This window comes from Muscardinus avellanarius, assembly GCF_963383645.1.
Source record: "Muscardinus avellanarius genome assembly, chromosome: 1".
NCBI lineage: Eukaryota > Metazoa > Chordata > Mammalia > Rodentia > Gliridae > Muscardinus > Muscardinus avellanarius.
The window spans coordinates 114,119,568-114,140,561 of NC_137786.1; the positions used below are offsets into that span (position 1 = coordinate 114,119,568).

The 20,994-nt window shown below is 38.8% G+C and overlaps 1 protein-coding gene across 1 annotated transcript; it reads left to right on the forward strand.

Moving 5' to 3' along the window:
* Positions 1-433: 433 nt before the first annotated feature.
* Positions 434-17,824, forward strand: MYOT (myotilin; the record flags this gene model as incomplete). The annotated part of the gene is made up of 9 exons (XM_080719747.1): positions 434-777; positions 5,935-6,109; positions 9,215-9,316; positions 10,311-10,357; positions 12,072-12,204; positions 13,643-13,850; positions 16,192-16,357; positions 17,316-17,449; positions 17,652-17,824. The coding sequence occupies 9 exons, from the start codon at positions 434-436 to the stop codon at positions 17,822-17,824; spliced, it is 1,482 nt and encodes a 493-aa protein (XP_080575873.1).
* Between the last annotated feature and the right edge of the window lie 3,170 nt (positions 17,825-20,994).

The following is a 20,994-nucleotide window of genomic DNA, read 5'->3' on the forward strand; positions in this document are numbered from 1 at the left end:
TTTCCCTAGGGGTAAATAAACTCTAATGAATCACTTTTACTTATTCTCAGGGAGAAAGTCATGTGTACAAAGACAGAAGTAATGAAAGGAGAAGTCTAGAAGCCAGAAAATTTCCACCTTGAGGCAACCTAAAAGCGCACAAGCTTTAAAAAAAAAAAAAAAAAAGGTCAAAGAATATTGTTTAAACAAACAAACTTGCAATTTAATTATTTTCTTCTTTTGAAGGAACAATATTTTTCAAGAGACTCCCACTCCACCAAAGCCAGCACAGTACTCTCACGATCTCAGCAAGGAGGGGCAGACTGAGGTTGTCCCTGATTTCCTACAACTTTCCGCAGTTCTGGGCTTGCAGCCTCAGATTCGGGACGCCAACCTCCCAGGAACAAATCATTGTGGTAATTACCTGCCTTCATCCTCCATCTACCAACCAAGCATGTTTAACTACGAACGTCCGAAACACTTCCTCCAGTCCCAAAACACATGTGGCTCCAGACTGCAGCCTCCTGGACTGGAAACCTCCAGCTTCTGTAGCCAGACCAAACAGTCTTCCATCCTCATCCAGCCCCGCCAGTGTACAGAGCAGAGGTTTTCTGCCTCCTCAACAGTGAGCTCTCACATCACCATGTCCTCCTCTGCTTCCCAGCAGCTTGCTGGCTCCAGCCCAGGCCAAAGGGCTACGGTCACCTATAACCAGTCCCCAGCCAGCTTCCTCAGCTCCATATTACCATCACAGCCTGATTACAGTAGCAGCAAAATGCCTTCCAGTGTGGAATCTAAGTAAGTGAAATTTTATATGTTGTATATACAGTAAGCTGGTATCTGAGAAGGTTTGGGTGCTGCAGCTTGCTCTTTACAATATAAAAAGGCAAAGTGACCTTACAGTCTTGCTCCCTAATCCTCCTAGAACACACTGAACCATGGTACTCCAGCAAAAGGTATCTGACCCTTCTCCAGTGTCTAGACTGAGCTGAACTCAAAGAACCTACGACCCCATACAATTACTTACCTGTTATTTTTCCATCTTAAAAAAAATTCTGACATACCTGAGAACAGTGGACTTTTCATTTCGGTTAAACCAAGTCCCCATGCTGTAAATTTACTTCCTCTGCTCCGAGCTCAGCTAAGATGAGCACCTGTCTTCTTCAGATAGGATTTCTTCTTACATCAGCAAAGGCTATTAAGTTTCTTCTCAGCCTTAGTCTTTTCTTCCTATCAATTTTCCCCTCTAATCTTGAAAATTCACTTAACTAAAAAAATTTAAAACAACATTAAAAAAAAAAAAAGAAAAAACCCTGAGATTTGGCCACTCACACATATAAATTCTCCTTACAATTAATAGGAAGGCTTGGATAGATGAAGGCTTATGACCTTAAGGTTTCCTTTGGAAATTGAAATCATAGCTTATTCAGATTCGTCAGGTGATAGAACTCCAGGGAAGAGTCCCTGGAGCCTTGTGCAGGCACTATCCCCACCACATGAAGACTGTCCTAGGAGAGCCTGTTTTGAAGAAGGACACAGTGTGGTGCTGTTTAAAAATATGAACTGAATACTTTGTGCTTATGCAAACTTAAGACTTTAAGTTTTCCAATTTCTTGGCTGGCCAGAACATCAGAGAATTAAATCAGAGTCATCTCAGAAAATGTCTGGTGAAATATGAATTATTGTAGACTAATTGATACATGCACTGAAACTTTGCTAATTTCTCTTGGTCTTTTCTAGAGTCTAATTTTTCTAGAAATTCAGCTATTGGTGTCAGCTCTAGAAACCTAGTTGAACTGGCTTTAGCAATTCAACTTGCAAGAAATATTTTCCATATTTTTTAAAAATCAAAATCAAAATTTTAAAAACCACTTGTTAGAATTCTATAGATTTTTGGCTGGACCACTTATAATACCTGGTAGTCAACTGTTTTTGACCTATAAAAGTTTTAAAAATCCCTTCTATAGGCTTGTTCTAATATTTTTAAAGGATGCCTTCAAGGACTTAGAGCCCTCCCCTTCCTTCCTTAATTTCCTTTATACCCATATTATACATCTTTCTTGGTTATATTTACCTGGTTGATCATTTTCCATCTAGCTTTCTATTATATCCAAATTTCCTATGTGATCATTTTAAAATCTAAAATAACGTTTTCTACCCGACATACTGAAGCATGGCTATAATCCCAGTACTTGGGAGGGTGAGACAGGAGGATTGCAGGTTTGAGGCTAGCCTCAGAAATTAGTGAGGCCCCCAGCAACGTAGTGACAAACCATTTCAAAATAAAAAATAAAAATAGAGCTATAGGTGTCGTTCGGAGGTAGAATGCCCCTGGGTTCAATCCTCAGTACCACCAAAATAATATAAAATAAAATAAAATACCCCTTTCTCGTGTGTGTGTGTGTGTGTGTGTGTGTGTTTGTGTGTTTGTATGGTACTGGGGTTAAACCCAGGGGCATTCTACCTCCAAGATACACCCCCTGCCCTATTTTTTATTCTTTATTTTGAAACAAGGTCTTACTAAATTATGGAGGGCCTTACTAAGTAGCTGAATTTTCAATACTCCTGTCTCAGCCTCCCAAGTACTGGGATTACAAGCATGTGCCACCACACCCAGCTATAATATTTTTCTAAGTAAAGTCTTTCTTTCAATCCTATTCCTACTCCCAAAAAGAAAGCTATCAAATATTCATCATGCCTCAACCATGTACCTAGCTCTGTTTGTACCTGCAAACCTAAGAAGAGAGGAAGAAAGGAAAAAAAAAAAAAGAATAAGAAAGAAAACCTACGAGGTGTCCAAACCGGGGGGGGGGGGGGTGGCGGGGGGGGTCAAAGATACAGCTTTAGTGTTCCATTTTCAGCAACCACAGATAACTCTTTTAATCTCCCACGGATACTTGATACCCATTCTGTGTCCAGCTGTACAGGATGGAAAGCCCTGGTCCTTTGAACATTTGTGCACAACTCCCTCGTTGTTTTCATGGGCTCAAGTGTGTCCTGTCTTCTGAAATAATCCTTGGGATTTTGACCTAAGGAAGTTTGAAAACTCTATTTAGTTTTTCACCGATAGGGAGCTCTTAAGTCAACTGATTAAACCACATACTAGAAATTGAGAACTTGTTTAATTCTAATTTTTTCCTTTAAAAAAGCTTGCTACATGACATTCAACATGTATCTTACCTGCTCAGTGACTCAGTTTTTTGATCTGTAAGAAAATTAAGATTGAGATAATCAGTGGCAGAAAATCAGATTTATAAAACAGTACACAAATATAAGATCAGTTTATAAATGGGAGCAGGTACTGAGCTCTAACAATTAAACCATCGCTGGTGGCTGGTGAAGTAAGTGGGGGAGGTACATCAGATACCAGTGTGTCTCAGACTTGTTTTTGTTTGTTTGGTTTTTGGTTTGTTTGTTTGTTTGTTTGTTTGTTTGTTTTACTCATGGTGCTGGGGATTGAACTCAGGGGCATTCTACTTCTAAGCTATACCCCAGCCCTATTTTATTCTTTTAAGCTTGAAACAGGGTCTCACTAAGCTGCTGAAGGCCTTACTAAGTTGCTGAAGCCACCCAAGCCTGCAAGCCTCCTGTCTCAGCCTCTCAAGTACTGGAATTATAGGCATGTGCCGCCAAGCCCAGTTCTCAGGATTCTTTTTGGCAATTCAAGATTTCTAGATGTGTCATGACAGTATTAATTAGAATGACCTAATTCCAATTCAGTTATGACTTTAATAAAAATGGTAATCTAGCATTAAAAAACATAATGGGCTGTTAAAGCTGCATATAGGTGGAGGGATAATAAGTCTATAAGACCAAAGGAATTTTGCAACGTTGGCCCAGGAATTTAATCTCAAAGGGATTTTTTTTTAAAGCTATTTATGTAAACACTTGGTTTGACTACTTTTTTTTGTTTTGTTTTGTTTTGGTGGTACTGGGGTTCCTGGAAGCCCTTATACTTCCGGGCTATACTCCCAGACCTATTTTATATTTCTTTTATTTGGAAACAGGGTCTCTTAAGCCAGCGAGGCTGGCTCCAAACCAGCGCGATCCTCCTGTCTCCGCCTCCCAAGCGCGGGGATTACAAGCATGCGCCACCACGCCAGGCTTTGACTACTTTTTTTACCTGAACAAATCAGACTTAAGTCAAGGATTCATACAATCTGAGAATCTGAAATGTAAGGAGGGAAATGAATACAATTAACTTTCAATACAGAGTTAATGTGAATACAGTTAAAAATAATCATTCACTTCATTGACAATATCTCCTATATTCATGCTTTGTCTTAATGGATATAAGATGATGCAATAATAAATAATAAGATACCTTTTTCTCTTAAGTATGTTTATAATCTACTGATTCTAATCCAGTCCTCAAAGCCAGCAAAAGTGAAAAGTCTGGCTCTACAAGTGTTTTTGCTTGTTTGTTTGTTTGTTTTTACATTTCTATTTAGCTCACAAGTTTTTTAGTGATTTTTTGAGAATATCTGGACTGGAACCTGTCAAAGAACAGATCAATGTTGTCACATCTGGATAGCTTATTATGACCATAATAAAATGCTCATTAGAGCAGTGGCCAGTTAAATAGATTAATATAAACTGGCTCCTGTGAGGCCCTAATGAAATAAATATGTAAAAATGGAACAAGACAGTGTGAAAAATTTGAGCCACATAATAGATAAAAAAATACAAGCTGGCCGGGCATGGTGGCACACGTTTGTAATCTCCGCGCTTGGGAGGTGAAGACAGGAGGATAGTGCAGGTTCGAAGCCAGCCATGCTGACTTAAGAGACCCTCTTTCCAAATAAAATATAAAATAGGTATGGGAGTGCAGCCCAAAGGTAGAAGGGTTCCATCCCCAGTACCCCCCCCCAAATACAAGCTGGGCATGGTGGCATACGCTTGTAAACTCAACATTTAGGAGGCTGAGACCAGAGGATCATGGTTTGCAGTTAGCCTCAGCTACTTATTGAAGCCCTTTGCAATTCAATGAGACCCTGTTTCAAAATAAAGAATAAAAAAATAGGGTTAGGAGTGTAGCTTGGAGGTAGAATACCCCTGGGTTCCATCCCCAGTACCACAAACAAAGTTTACAGGCTTCCCTAAGTATAACCCCTGCTCTCTATCAGAATCAATAGGGGAATCTGGGAGTGGTAAGGAAGAAAATTTAGGAGCAGCACTGAAAGTTAAGGACTTAAACCAAATTCTTCAACTACTATTCAAATTTGTGAGTTTTTTCCACCCCCTTCCTAATTACATTTCTTTATCTATCTTCCTTTAATTATCCCTTTCTCTAAAAATCACTTCAGCAATGTTGAAGAAACTGTCATTTGTTATATAGTATAATACGTAAATTTTCCAACATTAATAGAAATTGGAAATTAATAGGAAAACCAGAGACTGGGTAAACTGTATTCCTTTCAAAGCAATAGCATATCCACTAAATACCTGTGGTGTGCTGGTAAATGTTCAACATTCAGCTCTCGAGCAAGATTTGTGGCATTTACCAATTTCCTCTGTATAAATGCTTCCATTACTACTAATTTCACACTATAATAAAAGATCACAAGTAGCTAGTATGAGATAACGAAAAATCAGCTTCATAAAAATACAAAGTCCATATGAGCCAGCTCCAGCACGTGACTACTTAATATCTGCCCATCAATAAGACTCAAGAAACCCAACTTTAAGATGGAAAGACTCACAGCGACTGTTAATGACCTGCGATCTTCAGGTGAGATCTTCAAGGAGGATGTCTTCCTTGTGCTAAATTCTCCCTCCTACCACTTCATTTTCATTTGCCAAGACAGAAAAAGGGAAGTGACTATTCTTACAAAATCCTTCTTGACTATCATTAAGGCAGTTGGTTCTAAAGTGGTAAACTCAACATGTAACTTACAAAATGAGATAAATTCTATTTTAGAAAAAATTTAAAATCTTTGGTTTTTCATTTTAAAGCTATCAACAGCCCTCAGTTGGCCAACCTGTAAATGCCAAGTCATCCCAAACTGCAAACGCTAAGCCCACACCGAGGACTCCTGACAGTGAAATACAAGGATCAAAAGAAGCTTTGATGCAAGATCTGGAGAGAAAGCTGAAAAGCAAGGATACCCTTCTTCACAATGGGAACCAAGTAGGCGAGGTTTCTTTTCTTCTTTTCTTCTCTTTTCCTTTCTTTTTTTTTTTTTTTCTATTACTGGGGATTGAACCCAGAGGCACTGTACATCTGAGCTACGCCCCCAGACTTCTTTTTTTTTAAATTTTGAAACAGGATCTCGCTAAATTACTGTGTGCTGTCCTTGAACCTAATACCTTCCTGTCTCAGCATCCCAAGTACTGAGACTACAGGCATACACCATAGCATTGAAATCGGATTTTTACTTTAAACAAAAGGCCAATTAAACTCTAAAAATCTAATTTTAATAAGACCCTTTCTTATAAGTTAATATCCATATAAGCAACAAGAAAGATGATTAGCTAAAAAAATGAATATCTGTCTGTATTTTACATTACTCTGCATAAAATTGCCTATTGGTTTTCAGTAGTAAAAAAATGAAGCTGATGAAAAATCAGTTGAAATGATTTAATGAAATTTTGTTTTAACCATTACCTTCATAAAAATGTCTGATGACCAAATAACTAATAGGAAACACTGTCAACCCAACTTCTTCATGTTCTTTGTTGTATAATATTGATAAACAAGTAAATATGTTGCTCTTACTGTGAACATTATATTAGTCCCTTATCTTTGTTTTTTTTGTTTTGTTTTCTTGGTTATTTTTTGGGGGGGTTGGTTTTTTTGTGAGTCTGGGGATGGAGCCCAGGGGCATTTGACCTCCAAGCTACACCCTCTGCCCTATTCTGTATTCTTTATTTTGAAACAGGGTCTCACTGAGTTGCAGAGGGCCTCACTAAGTAGTTGAGGCTGTCCGCGAACCGCGATCCTCCTATCTCAACCTCCCAAATGCTGAGATTACAAGTGTGTGCCACCATGCCCGGCTAGTCCCTTTTCTTTGAAAAAGTACTATCTGCCTTTTGTGTGTGTGTGCTGGGGATTGAACCAGGGGTGCTCTATCTCTATTTTATTCTTATTTTGAAACAGGGTTTCACTAAGTTGATGAGTCTTGCTACTTACTGAGGCTGTCCTCAAACCTTCCATGCTCCTGTCTCAGAACTGGGATTATAAGCATGTGCCACCATGCCCAGCTCTACATGCCTTTAACTCAAATACATTTAGCCTCTCAGTTGTACTGCTCTCAATCAGAAATGAGTACAGTCAAATAGTCAGCACTCATTTATTTTATTTTATTTTATTTTATTTTATTTTTATTATGGTACTGGGGACTGAATCCAGGGGCAGTCTCCCTCTGAGCTCTGCTTTCATCCCTATTTTGAAACAGGGTCTTGCTAAATTACTGAAGGCCCTGTTAAATTGTTAAGGCTAACCTCAAACCTGCAATCTTCCTGTCTCAGTCTCCCAAGTACTGGGATTACAGGAGTATACCACCATGCCCAGCTTCAGTGTTCATTTAATAAAAATTGTTTCTGAATGTGAGAATATTTGGTACTACATTAAAAATTGAAGATTATAATGTGCAAAGAGGAAGGAAAGAATTGCCCTTTACGTGGGATAGCCTTATTTAAGGGTGATTACTTCATATATTCTTAGGAACAGAAAGAAATCCAAAGAGATTTTTTATTATAAACAAGGTAAGTGGCACAAAGATAGAAGGAAAATGCTTTGGATGGAAGAAAAGGTATGCATGTGTGCGTGTGTGTGTGCATATGTGTGTGTGTGTGTGTGTGTGTGTGTGTGTGTGTGTGTGTGTATGTGTGTGTGTGTGTATTACTGGGGATAGAATCCAGGAGCATTCTACCTCTGGGGTACACTCCCAGACCTATTTTATTCTTTCTTATTTTGAAACAGAGTCTCACCAAGTTGTGCAGGGTCTCACTAAGTTGCTGAGGCTGGGTGAGAACCTGCTATTCTTCTCTCAGTTTTCCAAGCACTGGGATTACAAGCGTGCACCACCATGCCTGGTCAAGAAAAGGCTTTTAAAAAATATAGAATCTAGCCGGGTGTGGTGGCGCACGCTTGTAATCCCCGCACTTGGGAAGCAGAGACAGGAGGATCATGCAGGTTCAAAGCCAGCCGCGTGCGCTGGCTTAGGAGACCCTGTTTCCAAATAAAAATATAAAAATAGGTCTGGGAGTGTAGCCCAGACGTAGAAGGGCTTCCAGGAACCCCAGTACCACTATATATATATATATATATATATATATATATATATATATATATATATATATATATATATATATATATATTATAATGCTAGGCATGGTGGTGCACGCTTGTAATCCCCGTGCTTGGGAGGCTGAGACAGGAGGATTACACAGGTTCAAAGCCAGCCTCAGCAACATATCAACGTATTTAGTGAAGCTTTCAGCAACTTAGTGAGACCCTGTTTCTAAATAAAATATAAAATAGGTCTGGGAGTATAGCCCAGAAGTAGAAAGTCCCTGGGCTCCACCCCCAGTACCGCCCCCCAAAAAAGATAGATAGATAGATAGATAGATAGATAGATAGATAGATGATAGATAGATAGATTCTAGTTGGGCATGGTGGCACATGCTTATAATCCCAGCATTTGGGAGGTTGAGACAGGAGGAGCACGGTTTTCAGACAGCCTCAGCTACTTAGGTCCTCTGCAACTCAGTGAGACCCTGTTTCAAATCAAAGAATAATAAAAATATAGGCTGGGGGTGTAACTCGGAGGTAGAATGCCCCTGGGTTCCATCCCCAGTACCGCAAAAAAAAAAAAAAAAAAAAAAATCTAGCCAGGTATTGTAGCACATGCCTGTAATCCCTGTACTTGGAAGGCTGAGACAGGAGGATCATGGTTCAAAGCCAGCCTCAGCAACATATCAAGACCTTTGCAACTTAGAGAGACCCTATTCCAAAGTAAAAATAAAATAAGGCTGGGGGTGTAACTCAGAGATAAACGATGAGCCTGGGCTCAATCCCAATATAACACGCATGCGCGCACATGCACACACACACACACACACACACACTATACGCACACACACTATACATATATGTATATACATAAATTCTATCTATAACTTAATAGAACTATACTTCGTTGAAGTTCTGACATAGAATAGTAGTTTTAAATAAATCTGTTCCAATACCTTGTATTAAATCTGACCACTGCTTTCTAATTTTTCTTTCCAGCGGTTAACATATGAGGAGAAGATGGCTCGCAGATTGCTAGGACCACAGAATGCAGCCGCCGTGTTCCAAGCTCAGGATGGTGATGTGCAAGAGTCAGCACAGGTGAGTTCACGTGACCTTCGTCTAACTAGAAAGCTTTTTTTTTCTTTTTGGTACCAGGGATGGAAGATAGATGCATTCCGAGTTACACCCCCAGCCCTATATCATTTTTTAAATTTTGAAACAGGTCTCACTAAATTGCCAAGGCTGATCTTGAACCTGAGGTGCTCCTGTCTCTGTCTCCCAAATACTGGGACCACAGGCATGCAGCCCTGGACCCAGCTTGTCTTTTCTTTTTATCTCCCACGGTGCCAAGAACAGTGAAACATACAAAGTATGTGCTAAATATCTGATCAATTAATTCATTCTATTGTAGTTTTTGCCAATTCCTGATTTTGTTCTCAGAGAATTTATGCCTGGTGCTCAGACATAAATCCTAAAAGATCTTTGCTTAAGGTAAACATTCATTTATTAAACAGGAAATGATTAATGCTATTTTTCAAAGCATTTTTATAGCTCTACATGGATCTCCACTGGCGACCAACAGGCTTTTGTGGCACAAGCTAAAAAGAGAAGTGCTTTCCACTCTAATATGTGTTGACTGGTGCTGATGCCACTTTTGAGCAGCAGGCATAAGACCCTGTCTGTTGCCAGCACAAGTGACTTCATGTCTATTCCTGCTTTACTCAGGGACAATCTGTACCAAGTGCTCCCATTTCAAACACATGGGGACACGTCACCCTTTGTCACAAGATAGTCATCTGAAAAAGAAACCACCATCGATTCCAAGTCCAGCTAAGTTTTATAAATAATACCTGTCAAATAGTTCCATTAATTCTGGGCATTTCTTGCTAGAGTAGTAAATTGGTACTATATTTTAAATACTTAAAAGCTAAATACATAAAACTAACCATGTCTGCCTAAATGAAAGCCAAATGAAAGGTTCCTTTCAACTATTACTACTTAATTCTTCTTTTTTATCTTATTTTATTTTTTGTTTCATTTTTAAACTAATAATTACATGTTAATATTCTCACTTTGTTTTAATTTCAAGCAGCACAACTCAGAACATACACGACTGCAAGTTCCTACTTCACAAGTAAGGTAAATTTTTTATTTTTATTTTTAAAGAAATGTGTGTTTTGCTACTTACAATGTTTTCACCTTAAAAATGAAATATTTATGATGAGCACGGTGGCACACACCTGTGATCCCAGTACATGGAGGTTAAGACAGGAGGATTGCAGGTTTTTGACCAACTTCAGCAACTTAGCAAGGACCTCTACAACTTGGTGAGACTGTGTTTCAAGATAAAGTTAAAAATAGAGTTGGGGGTGTCACTCAGAGGTAAAATGCCTCTGAGTTTAATCCCCAGTGCTACACACACACACACACACAAAAGTAATATTTATAAAGTCTTCATGTTTACTACATACCTTTTAATAAACACAATGTAAATTTTCTATGTTGGAGATGATGGTAAAAAGGTTTTGTTAAACTGACTGTGGTGGCACACAACTGCAATCCCAGTACTTGGGAGGCTGAGACAGGAGGACTGCAGTTGGAAGCCAGCCTCAGCAACTTAGCAAAACGCTGTCTTTAAAAAAAAAAATAGCTGGGCATCGTGGTGCATGCTTGTAATCCCCGCGCTTGGGAGGCGGAGACAGGAGGATCGCTCAGGTTCGAACCCAGCCTTGCTGGCTTAAGAAACCCTGTATCCAAATATAAAATATAAAATAGGTCTGGGAGTAGCCCAGAGGTAGAAGGGCTCCATTCCCATTACCACCATAAATAAATAAATAAATAAATAAATAAATAAATAAATAAATAAATAAATTTAATTAAGTAGGGCTGGGGATAGAGGTTAGAGGTAGAATGCTCCTGGGTTTAATCCCCAGCACCGAAAAAGAGACAGAAAGAGAGGGGGGGGAACAATTTTTTAATTATTAGCACTACTTCATGGAAGATTTTTAAATGCTTTGGTCAAACTGGCCAAGACCATGTTCCCATGTTAAACAATTTCCTCATAACAATAGAAACCCAATTCTAATTACATAATCTTTGAGAATGACAAGAAGAATCTATGGGATACTCATAAATTTCTTCATCAATTTAAGACATTGTAAAAAAGAAATGAAGATGTACCATAGATATGCCATTTGTATAAGATATTTTTTACCTTTTCTTTTTTTTGGGGGGGTTACTGGGGTTCCTGGAAGCCCTTCTATCTCCGGGCTACACTCCCATACCTATTTTTTTTATATTTTCTTTTATTTGGAAACAGGGTCTCTTAAACCAGCAAGGCTGGCTCCAAACCAGCGCGATCCTCCTGTCTCCGCCTCCCAAGAGCGGGGATTACAAGCGTGCGCCACCACGCCCGGCGTTGTTACCTTTTCTTTTTTTCTTTCTTCCTTTTTTTTTTTTTTTTTTTTTTGCAGTACTGGGGATAAAACCCAGGGGCATTTTTCCTCTGAGCTATAGCCTCAGGCCTATTTTTTATTCTTTATTTTGAAACAAAGTCTCACTAAGTTGAGAGAGACTCACTAAGTAGCAAACCTTTCTATCCACCTGTCTCAGCCTCCCAAATCTTGGGATTACAAGTGTGCACCAACATGCCCAGCTCTAAATTGCTACTATTTCTAATACTTATTAAAAATGGCACTGCTAAATTCAGCCCAAAGGCCTCTCTCCATTGCTATTATACTGTCAAACCAGAGTAGACTCTGGGTTTTCAAATTTGACAACTAAACTATATTTGTATAAAGGAAAAATGCAGTTACAACATTTGTACACAATTGTCGTTAAAACATTTTTGTAGAAGTAGATCATCCTCAAGGGGAGGTGTGAATGATCAGGATGCAATCCAGGAGAAGTTTTATCCACCACGTTTCATTCAAGTGCCAGAAAACATGTCAATTGAAGAAGGAAGATTCTGCAGAATGGACTTCAAAGTAAGAGAAGAGTTTTTTTAATATTCTGGGGGGAAATTAACAAGGAGATACTAACTCTTGGGGAAAAAAGTGCTCTTCCTACTTGCCTGCTACACAGCTTGAAAAGCAGGGTATATGATGGATAAGAAGACAGGCTCTGGAGCCAAGTTGACCTGGGTTTGAATCCTGGCTCTACCACTTAGACGAATCATTTAACCCCTTGGTGCCTTTGTCTCATTTTCTATCAAGTGGGGATAATACATAAACCAAGCTTATAGAGTTATGAGGGCTAAGTAAATAGGTATACCAGATAAATGTTCTACATAAGTGAAGACGTTTTAAAATACAATTCTAAAGTATAATGCATTTCTAATTTTCATCCATCAACAAATTCAAGCCACCTGCTTTCTACTAGCCTATCAGAGTTCTCTGAGTTAACACAGGTCTTTAGAAGAGATTGAATTTGTATGTTTATAATTTTGAAGAATTTTTTATAAAATGTTTCCCCAGATTTCTTATCAATTAGAGTTAGTGTTAAGGCTTATATAAAAATATTTCACAGACTGTCATTTATAGCTCAAGAACACCCTTTCTGAAGGTGTGGGGTCTTCATTTGCCGTCACACTTAGTCAGAAAAGCCATGTCTTTCACATTCCTTGTGAAAACCAATAAAACATAAATTAATGTTCTAAATATAGTAGCTAAGCGAGATTGTAAAGAGCCTGAAATTGAATGTGAAAGAGTTAGATGTAGTTTGATCTAGTCTGGAAATATTAATTTCAAGCGTTTTTAACTCCAAGCCTTTTTTGTTGTTGTTGTTGTTTGTTTTGTTTTTGCAGTACTGGGGATGGAACCCAGAGGCATTCTACCTCCTCCACCTCCGCGCTATACCCCCAGACCTATTTTTTATTCTTTATTTTGAAACGGTCTCACTAAGTTGCGGGGGGCCTCACAATGTAGCTGAGGCTGGCTGTGAACCTGTGATCCTTTCTGTCTCAGCCTCCCAAGGACTGGGGTTACAAGTGTGTGCCATTATACCAGGTTTGCTATTTTGTTTAAAAATTACAAGTGCCTTTTTTGACTCTTGCTTCTTGTTTTTGATCACAAATCCACTCAGATACTAAAATCATGAAAGTTCATAAATGGACAAAAGGGTTCCAGTGATCTGTACGTGTGTGTGTGTGTGTGTGTGTGTGTGTGTGTGTGTGTGTGTGTTACAAAGGATTGAATCCAGGGGAATCAACCTCTGAGCTGCATCGCCAGCCCTATTTTGTATTCTTTATTCTGAAACGGGGTCTCACTAAGTTGCGGAGGCCCTCACTACATAGCTGAGGCTGGCTGTGAACCTGTGATCCTCCTGTCTCAGCCTCCCAAGTACTGGGATTACAAGCGTGCGCCACCACGCCAGGCTCAAGCTGTACTTTAAAACTGTGTCACTGTCCTGTGCTCTTGTTTCTAGGTGAGTGGACTGCCTGCTCCTGATGTGTCGTGGTGTCTGAATGGAAGGCCAGTTCAATCAGATGATTTGCACAAAATGATTGTATCTGAGAAGGGTTTCCACTCACTCATCTTGGAAGTGGTGAGAGCTTCAGATGCAGGGGCATATGCATGCACTGCCAAAAACAGAGCAGGCGAGGCCACCTTCACTGTGCAGCTGGACGTCCTTGGTAAGCGTCTGAACAGGTACCCAAGACACAGCAGGACTGGAAGAGGAAATGTACTTTCAAAGTATCTTTGAAGAAAATAATAAAAAAGAAAAGCCCAGAGGACTTTATATTTAAAGTTAATGTCTATACAACTTAGTAGAATGCCAAATTTAATCGACTAGAACAATTTTTTTTTTCAGTACTGGGGATTGAACCCAGGAGCATTCCACCTCCAAGCTATACCCCTAGCCCTATTTTATTTTTTATTTTGAAACAGGGCCTTACTAAGCTGCGGAAGGCCTCACAAGTTGCTGATGCTGGCTACGAACCAGAAATCCTCCTGTCTCAGCCTCCCAAGTACTGGAATTGCAAGTGTACCGCCACACCCAGCTGAGCACTACAATTAAAAAAAAGACATTTTGAAGGAAAGTCAGTGAAACTAAAATGACAGATCTATCATCAAATCTTTTCTAGAAAGAAAATAAATTATATAATTTTGGACAGACAAAATATGATTTGATAAACATTCCTAGATACAACTATAGGGTTACAAAGTAAAAATTTTAGCCTAATAATTTCTCTGCTCTATAGTCTAAAATAACCAACCCAACTCATATTTTTATAGGATTGTCATAAGTTGTAATAACTTTGAATGCATAATTTAAAACAGGAAAGTAAATGTCAACTTTTAGCCTTATGCTATGCTCTCTTTTTTAGGAAACTAATAAAAAAAATCCACTCAGTTATAACAAAATTGTGTCTCAGATTTGTTTTTGGTAAGAAAGTTCTTCAAAAACTGGTGTTCCATTTTAAAACTTTATAAGATAAGTACTTTAAATATACCACATGTTTTAACCTTGATTTAATATAAAGTCTTTAAGATTATTCTATAATATAATGAGAAGCCTCAATCTAAGAGAAAAACTTAGTGGGCTAGGAATAACACACACACACACACACACACACACACACACACACACACACACACACACACACATTTCAAGTGATTAAGCTTTGGGGAAATCTTATTTATCCCAATAGCTTCAGTATTACAGTAAAGCTCAAAAAGACCTTAGCTGCCATCTGTCAGTCTTCTCATTTCTCCTTTTAAAAAGTCAGAATTAAGCCGGGCGTGGTGGCGCACACCTGTAATCCCCGCGCTTGGGAGGCAGAGACAGGAGGATCGCGCAGGTTCGAAGCCAGCCGCGCGCGCTGGCTTAGGAGACCCTGTTTCCAAATAAAAATGTAAAAATAGGTCTGGGAGTGTAGCCCGGAGGTAGAAGGGCTTCCAGGAACCCCAGTACCACCAAAAAATAAATAAATAAATAAATAAATAAATAAATAAATAAATAGTCAGAATTAAAGCCAGGCATGATGGCACACACTTGTAATCCCAGTACTTGGGAGGCTGAGACAAGAGGATTGTGTTTCATGGCCAGTCTCAGCCACTTAGTGAGACTTTGTTTCAAAATAAAGAATAAAATATAGGACTGGGGGTGTAGCTCAGAGGTAGAATGCCCCTGGGTTCCATCCCCAGTTCTACAGGGGGAAAAGAAAAAAGAAAAAAAAAAGAAAAAGTAGTTGAAGTAATCAAGTAATCATACTTATTACTGGTTTATGAAGTATCTCTTCATTCATTACTTTGGTTATTCATCATAATTATTTTGTGTGGTAGACACAGCAGTCACTACTACCTTGACTTTTTTTGTTTGTTTTTCAGTTTCTAAAACAAAGTTTTTTCCAATTTGACATGGCTGTGGGGCCAATAGAGAAGTTAGTTTATTGTGGTGCTGGGGCTTAAACCAACAGCTTGTACATGTGAGGCCATATCCTCCCCAAAGAGAATTTGAACCCAAGTTGTCTGGAACTCTCCCCATACTCATGCTGCCTCCCTATAGATGAGATGACTTAAATTATTTGCACAAAGCATGATTATAAAGTCAAGGAATTGTTACATAACACTTTAAGAACTCAGAATATCAAAATAAAACCAGACATGATGAAACATGCTTGTAATCCCAGTATTTGAGAGGCTGAGACAGGATGATCACAGGTTCAAGGCCAGCCTCAGCTACTTAGTGAGGTCCTCTACAACTTAATGAGACCCTGTTTCAAAATAAAGAATAAAAATAGGATGGGGGTATATCTCTGAGGTAGAATGACTCTTGGTTCAATCCCCAGTACTGAAAAAAAATCGTACAATAGTAATGTATGTTGCAGTATTTTAACTAAAACTAACAAAGTTTGCAGTCCTGTTGTTGCTTTTTAAAACTTTCCTTCCAACCTACACATATTATATTTCAGTTTGACTTAATATCATTTTTATAATATTCTAAAAACTTAAATTTTTATTAATATATAGCAAAAGAACATAAAAGAGCACCAATGTTTATCTACAAACCACAGAGCAAAAAAGTTTTTGAGGGAGACTCGGTGAAACTCGAGTGCCAGATCTCAGCTATCCCTCCACCAAAGCTTTTCTGGAAAAGAAATAATGAAATGGTGCAATTCAACACCGACCGGATAAGGTAAGAGAGTTTCTACACTTACCTATGGGTGATTCAGATGAATCCAGTTAGACTTTAACTCACATTATAAATGGCATGTAATTATAATCTCAGTTATCTAGTTTTTAAAATATGTAAAAATATTTAAAACTGTGAAGTCAGTTTAAACATGAAGTCAGACATTTAAGACTAAAGTCTGCTAATAATGAGGAAAGATGGCTGAAGGAATTAAGTGACATGAACAAGACTGAGCAGGGATGGTTCTCTGTGGTACTGGATATTGGATCTAGAGCCTTGTACTTACCAAATGAGAGCTGTCCCACTGAACTACACTTCCAGGTGGGATGTTAAATTCTAGAAAACCAATACAGGGCATGGTGGTACGGGCCTGTGATCCCAGTACTTGGGAGGCTGAGAAAGGAGGATTGTAGGTTCGAGGCCAGACTCAGCAATGTAGGTAGATTCTTAACAACTTAGCAAGACCCTGTTCCAAAAAGAAAATAAAACAAAAAAGGAGGATAAAAGAAAATAAATAAAAAATAAAAAGGGCTTGAGGAAAAGAAAGCAAGCAAGGGAGGGAGGGAGAGAAAGAAAGAAGGAATAGCTATTTGGTAATGACAAGATACAGCCTTGGAATTTTCAGCTCCTTGTCTTTCTTATTAGTCTGACTCTGTAGGTCAGAGATGTCACTTAAACTTTCACAAACACACAAAAAAATTCTGTACTTTAATTTTCTTTTCTTTTTTTTTTTTTGTGGTACTGGGGATGCTTTCTACTTCTGGGCTACACTCCCAGACTTATTTTATATTTTATTTGGAAACAGGGTCTCACTAAGTTGCTGAGAGCCTCACTAAGTAGCTGAGGCTGGCTTTGAACCTGTGCGATCCTCCTGTCTCAGCCTCCCAAGCGCGAGGATTACAAGCATATGCCACCAAGCCTGGTAGTTGTATTTTAATTCTGTTTGTTTGTTTCTGTTTAGCTTATATCATGATAATGCTGGGAGAGTTACTTTACTGATAAAAGATGTGAACAAGAAAGATGCTGGATGGTACACTGTATCTGCAGTTAATGAAGCTGGAGTGGCCACATGTAACACACGCGTAGATGTCACAGGTCTGTCACACTCCTGACCTAAGTGTTATACAGGATTTGACCAACACATTTAATAAGAAATGAACATCTTGGTATAGTATAGAACTTGAGGAACTTTCTCCATAGCCAGTTTTTTTCTTTTCCTATTTGATTATGAATACCAAATACAAGTGATTTAGTTAGAACAGATTTTCTGAACTAATTTTTATTTGGTCTATTTCAGCCCGTCCAAACCAAACTCTTCCAGCTCCTAAACAGTTGCGTGTTCGACCAACTTTCAGCAAATACTTAGCACTTAATGGGAAAGGTCTGGATGTGAAACAAGCTTTTAACCCAGAAGGAGAGTTTCAGCGTTTGGCAGCTCAGTCTGGACTCTATGAAAGTGAAGAACTTTAATAGCTTTACCAACATTGAAAAACAACAACAGCTCTACTATTAGTAATATAATTGCTTACATTTTAAAAATAACTCCATAGCTGTATTAACAGGTTATGGCTTTAATTAGGTAATGGAACTAATATACATTCATATTATTTATTCTGGGACTCTAGCACATTCTACTTTTTTGATTAATGAAGTATACGGTAAATCTGGGTATATGGATTTGTATTGTAGAAGACTATCTTAAAATGTGGGATCTTGACATTTAAGTCATACACATTTAACAATTAGAGGTTATGAACTAATAACTTAAACACATCTTATGCTTGCAATATGGTTTACTGGTACTGGTTCCTACATGATGTTTACCTGTTTTCTCTTGTAGAAATACTAACATGACATAGATTATCTGAGTGTTCTATAGTTTTATGTCAAAAGAGAATAAAGTTCAAATAGTCAAAACAGACTATCTCCTCTTCACGAAAAATCTAGATCTTTATAGTAAAACTTCTTGATTTCATATATTAAACAACACTCAGCAAAAACAATGAATAACCAATTCCAAGAGGACAATAATACCATTTTGTGTGTGTGTGTGTGCGCGCGCGCGTGTGTGTGTGTGTTGCTATACACCCAACCCGGTTTTTTATTCTTTATTTTGAAACAGGTTCTCACTAAGTAGCAGAGGGCCTCACTGCCTCACTGAATAGCTGAGGCTGTCCGCAAACCCAGATCCTCTTGTCTCAGCTTCCCAAGTACTGGGATTACAAACTTGCGCCACCACACCTGGCTAATAATACTGTTTGCTAGAACAGTGTGATGCTCACAGTTCAGCTAAACTTTGCATCATTTACGCTTCAAAGGAATCACAGCAATTTAAATCATGCCTAAATTTCTCCTGAATTCTTAAGTTTCTTTGTTTGTTTTTGCTACTGGGGATTGAAACCAGTGTGTTCTATCTTTCAGCTATACACCCCCAACCCTTTTTATTTTGAAACAGAGTCTCACTAAATTGCTGAGGCTGGCCTAGAACCTATAACCCTCCTGTTTCTGTCTCCCAAGCACTGGGATTACAGGTGTGCACCACAGCACCCAGGTCTGAATTTGTGATTTTGTATTAACCAAACAGGTCTCTAATTCTTCAAGATCTTGGACTCTACTAAGCTCAGTGGAATAAGAACAGTCTCCAGAGGTCAACTGCTTAATTTTTACATTTAATGTAAATGTGAATACCTAGATTTTAGGTGTTTTTTTGTCCTATAATTTTTAAATCCAAATGTGTTGTTATATAAGACAGCATACTTTTCTGAGTCTCTAAGAGTCCAAGTACAAGAAGGTCTTTTTATCTATTCTGATGTCGGGGTGGCCATTCTCCCACAGCCCCTGGCTGTCAGGCCTTTTCCTTGGCCTCTCCTGTCCCTTTCATCAATAGTTGTTGCCTCTGCTATTGTGTGGCCTGGCTTCGCTTTTTATTTACACATGTGATTTATCAACATCACTCTCCACTTTTTTCAGGGAAATAACAAAAGCAGCTTTATCTTTTACTTTCAAAACAGCTTGGTGGTTTTGTTTGCAGTTTACCCTAGGGCGCCTTTGGAAAGAATTTCATTTTATTTTGCTTTTTGCCACTTTAAGAATCCTCCCTATCCAATATCTTGGTGGACCTTGAGCTGTCTTAATTTACAGCCAAATCTGTTTGGCTTTCCTATAGCTTGTTTACAAACTCATTTTTGTATAACACTTCAACAAGGCATTGGCTCAGGCTCCTGAGGACTACTGTCTTGGCCCACTCTTTCACATAATCATTGTGATATTTGTTTGTTTTTTTTGTTTATTTTGTGGTACTGGGGATGGAACCCAGGGGCAATATACCTCTGAGCTATACCTCCAGCCCTATTTTTTATTCTTTATTTTGAAACAGGGTCTCACTGAGTTGCAAAGGGCCTCGCTAAGTAGTAGCTGAGGCTGTCCATTAATTCAGATCCTCCTGTCTCAGCCCCCCAAATGCTGGGATTACAAGCGTGTGCCACCACACCCGGCTGTGGTTTTTGTTTTTAATCTACTTTAATGTTCAGAGTTGGGGAAAAGGGAGTGGAAATTATTTTTAGCAACAACTTTCAGTTAACAACCAGTTTTTGCAAGTAGCTGCTGAGTGAGAGAGGTCATGGTAAGGCCTGTGGGTATCCAGCCTACTTTGCCTTGTCTTATGGTAAATTACTTTACCTCTGAGCCCCCCAGTTTCTTCAGGCCTTAAAAGAGGACAAAAGTGCCTACCTTTCATAGAAGTAGATGTAGAAACTAAACAAGGCAGTAAATGTTAAAGCTATTCAAGAAAGCAAAACACATTGTAACTATTACAAATTTTCAAGCCCTATGCCAGAAATTTCCTTCAGAGGTGAACAGAGCGAGAAGGTCTTTCCCTGAGACCCTCTGCACTCTCTGGCATTCATCTCATTGCCTGCAGGCTGCCAGCCCTGGCTACCATGGGGATTTTGCTTCAAGTTTTCAGAGCCTCTTCTGCACTTTCCTTCTCTGAGAACAAGTGCTCCTCAACTATCACCCTGATTTCCTTTATAAAACCTTTTTTCAGAAAAGAGTCTGAAATGGACTCATAAAGTTTCACATTGGTCATGGGTACTTGTATATAAATAGAGGACAATCATTAAGGCAAAGTTGAAGTACCATGACCAAGTCTGAGACAGTCTCCAGACCCTCAACAAATATCTGAAGAGGAAAGTTCCAAGAAAGCAAAGCTGCCTTGTATCTACATGGAGTCATGAATTTGCAGCTGTAGTGTAACTGTTTACTCAAATTCCTGGGATGTGGTTGTTCTTTATGCCTTTGTAGATCTCTCTCTCTCTCTCTCTCTCTCTCTCTCTCTCTCTCTCTCTCTCTCTCTCTCTCCTCCTCTATGTAATTTGCTTTTTAAAACATATATGGCTTTTTCTTGTTCTTATAGTACTGGGAATTGAACCCAAGGGCATTCTACCTCTGAGCTACACTGCCCACCCATTATTATTTTTTATTTTAAAACAAAGCTTCACTAAGTTGTGGAGGGCTTCACTAAGTTGCTGAGTTTGGTCTTGAACTTTCGATCTTCCTGTCTCAGCCTCCCAAATACTGGAATTACAAGCGTGCACCACCATGCCCTGATAAAACATATACATCTTTTTATCTCTTCTCAC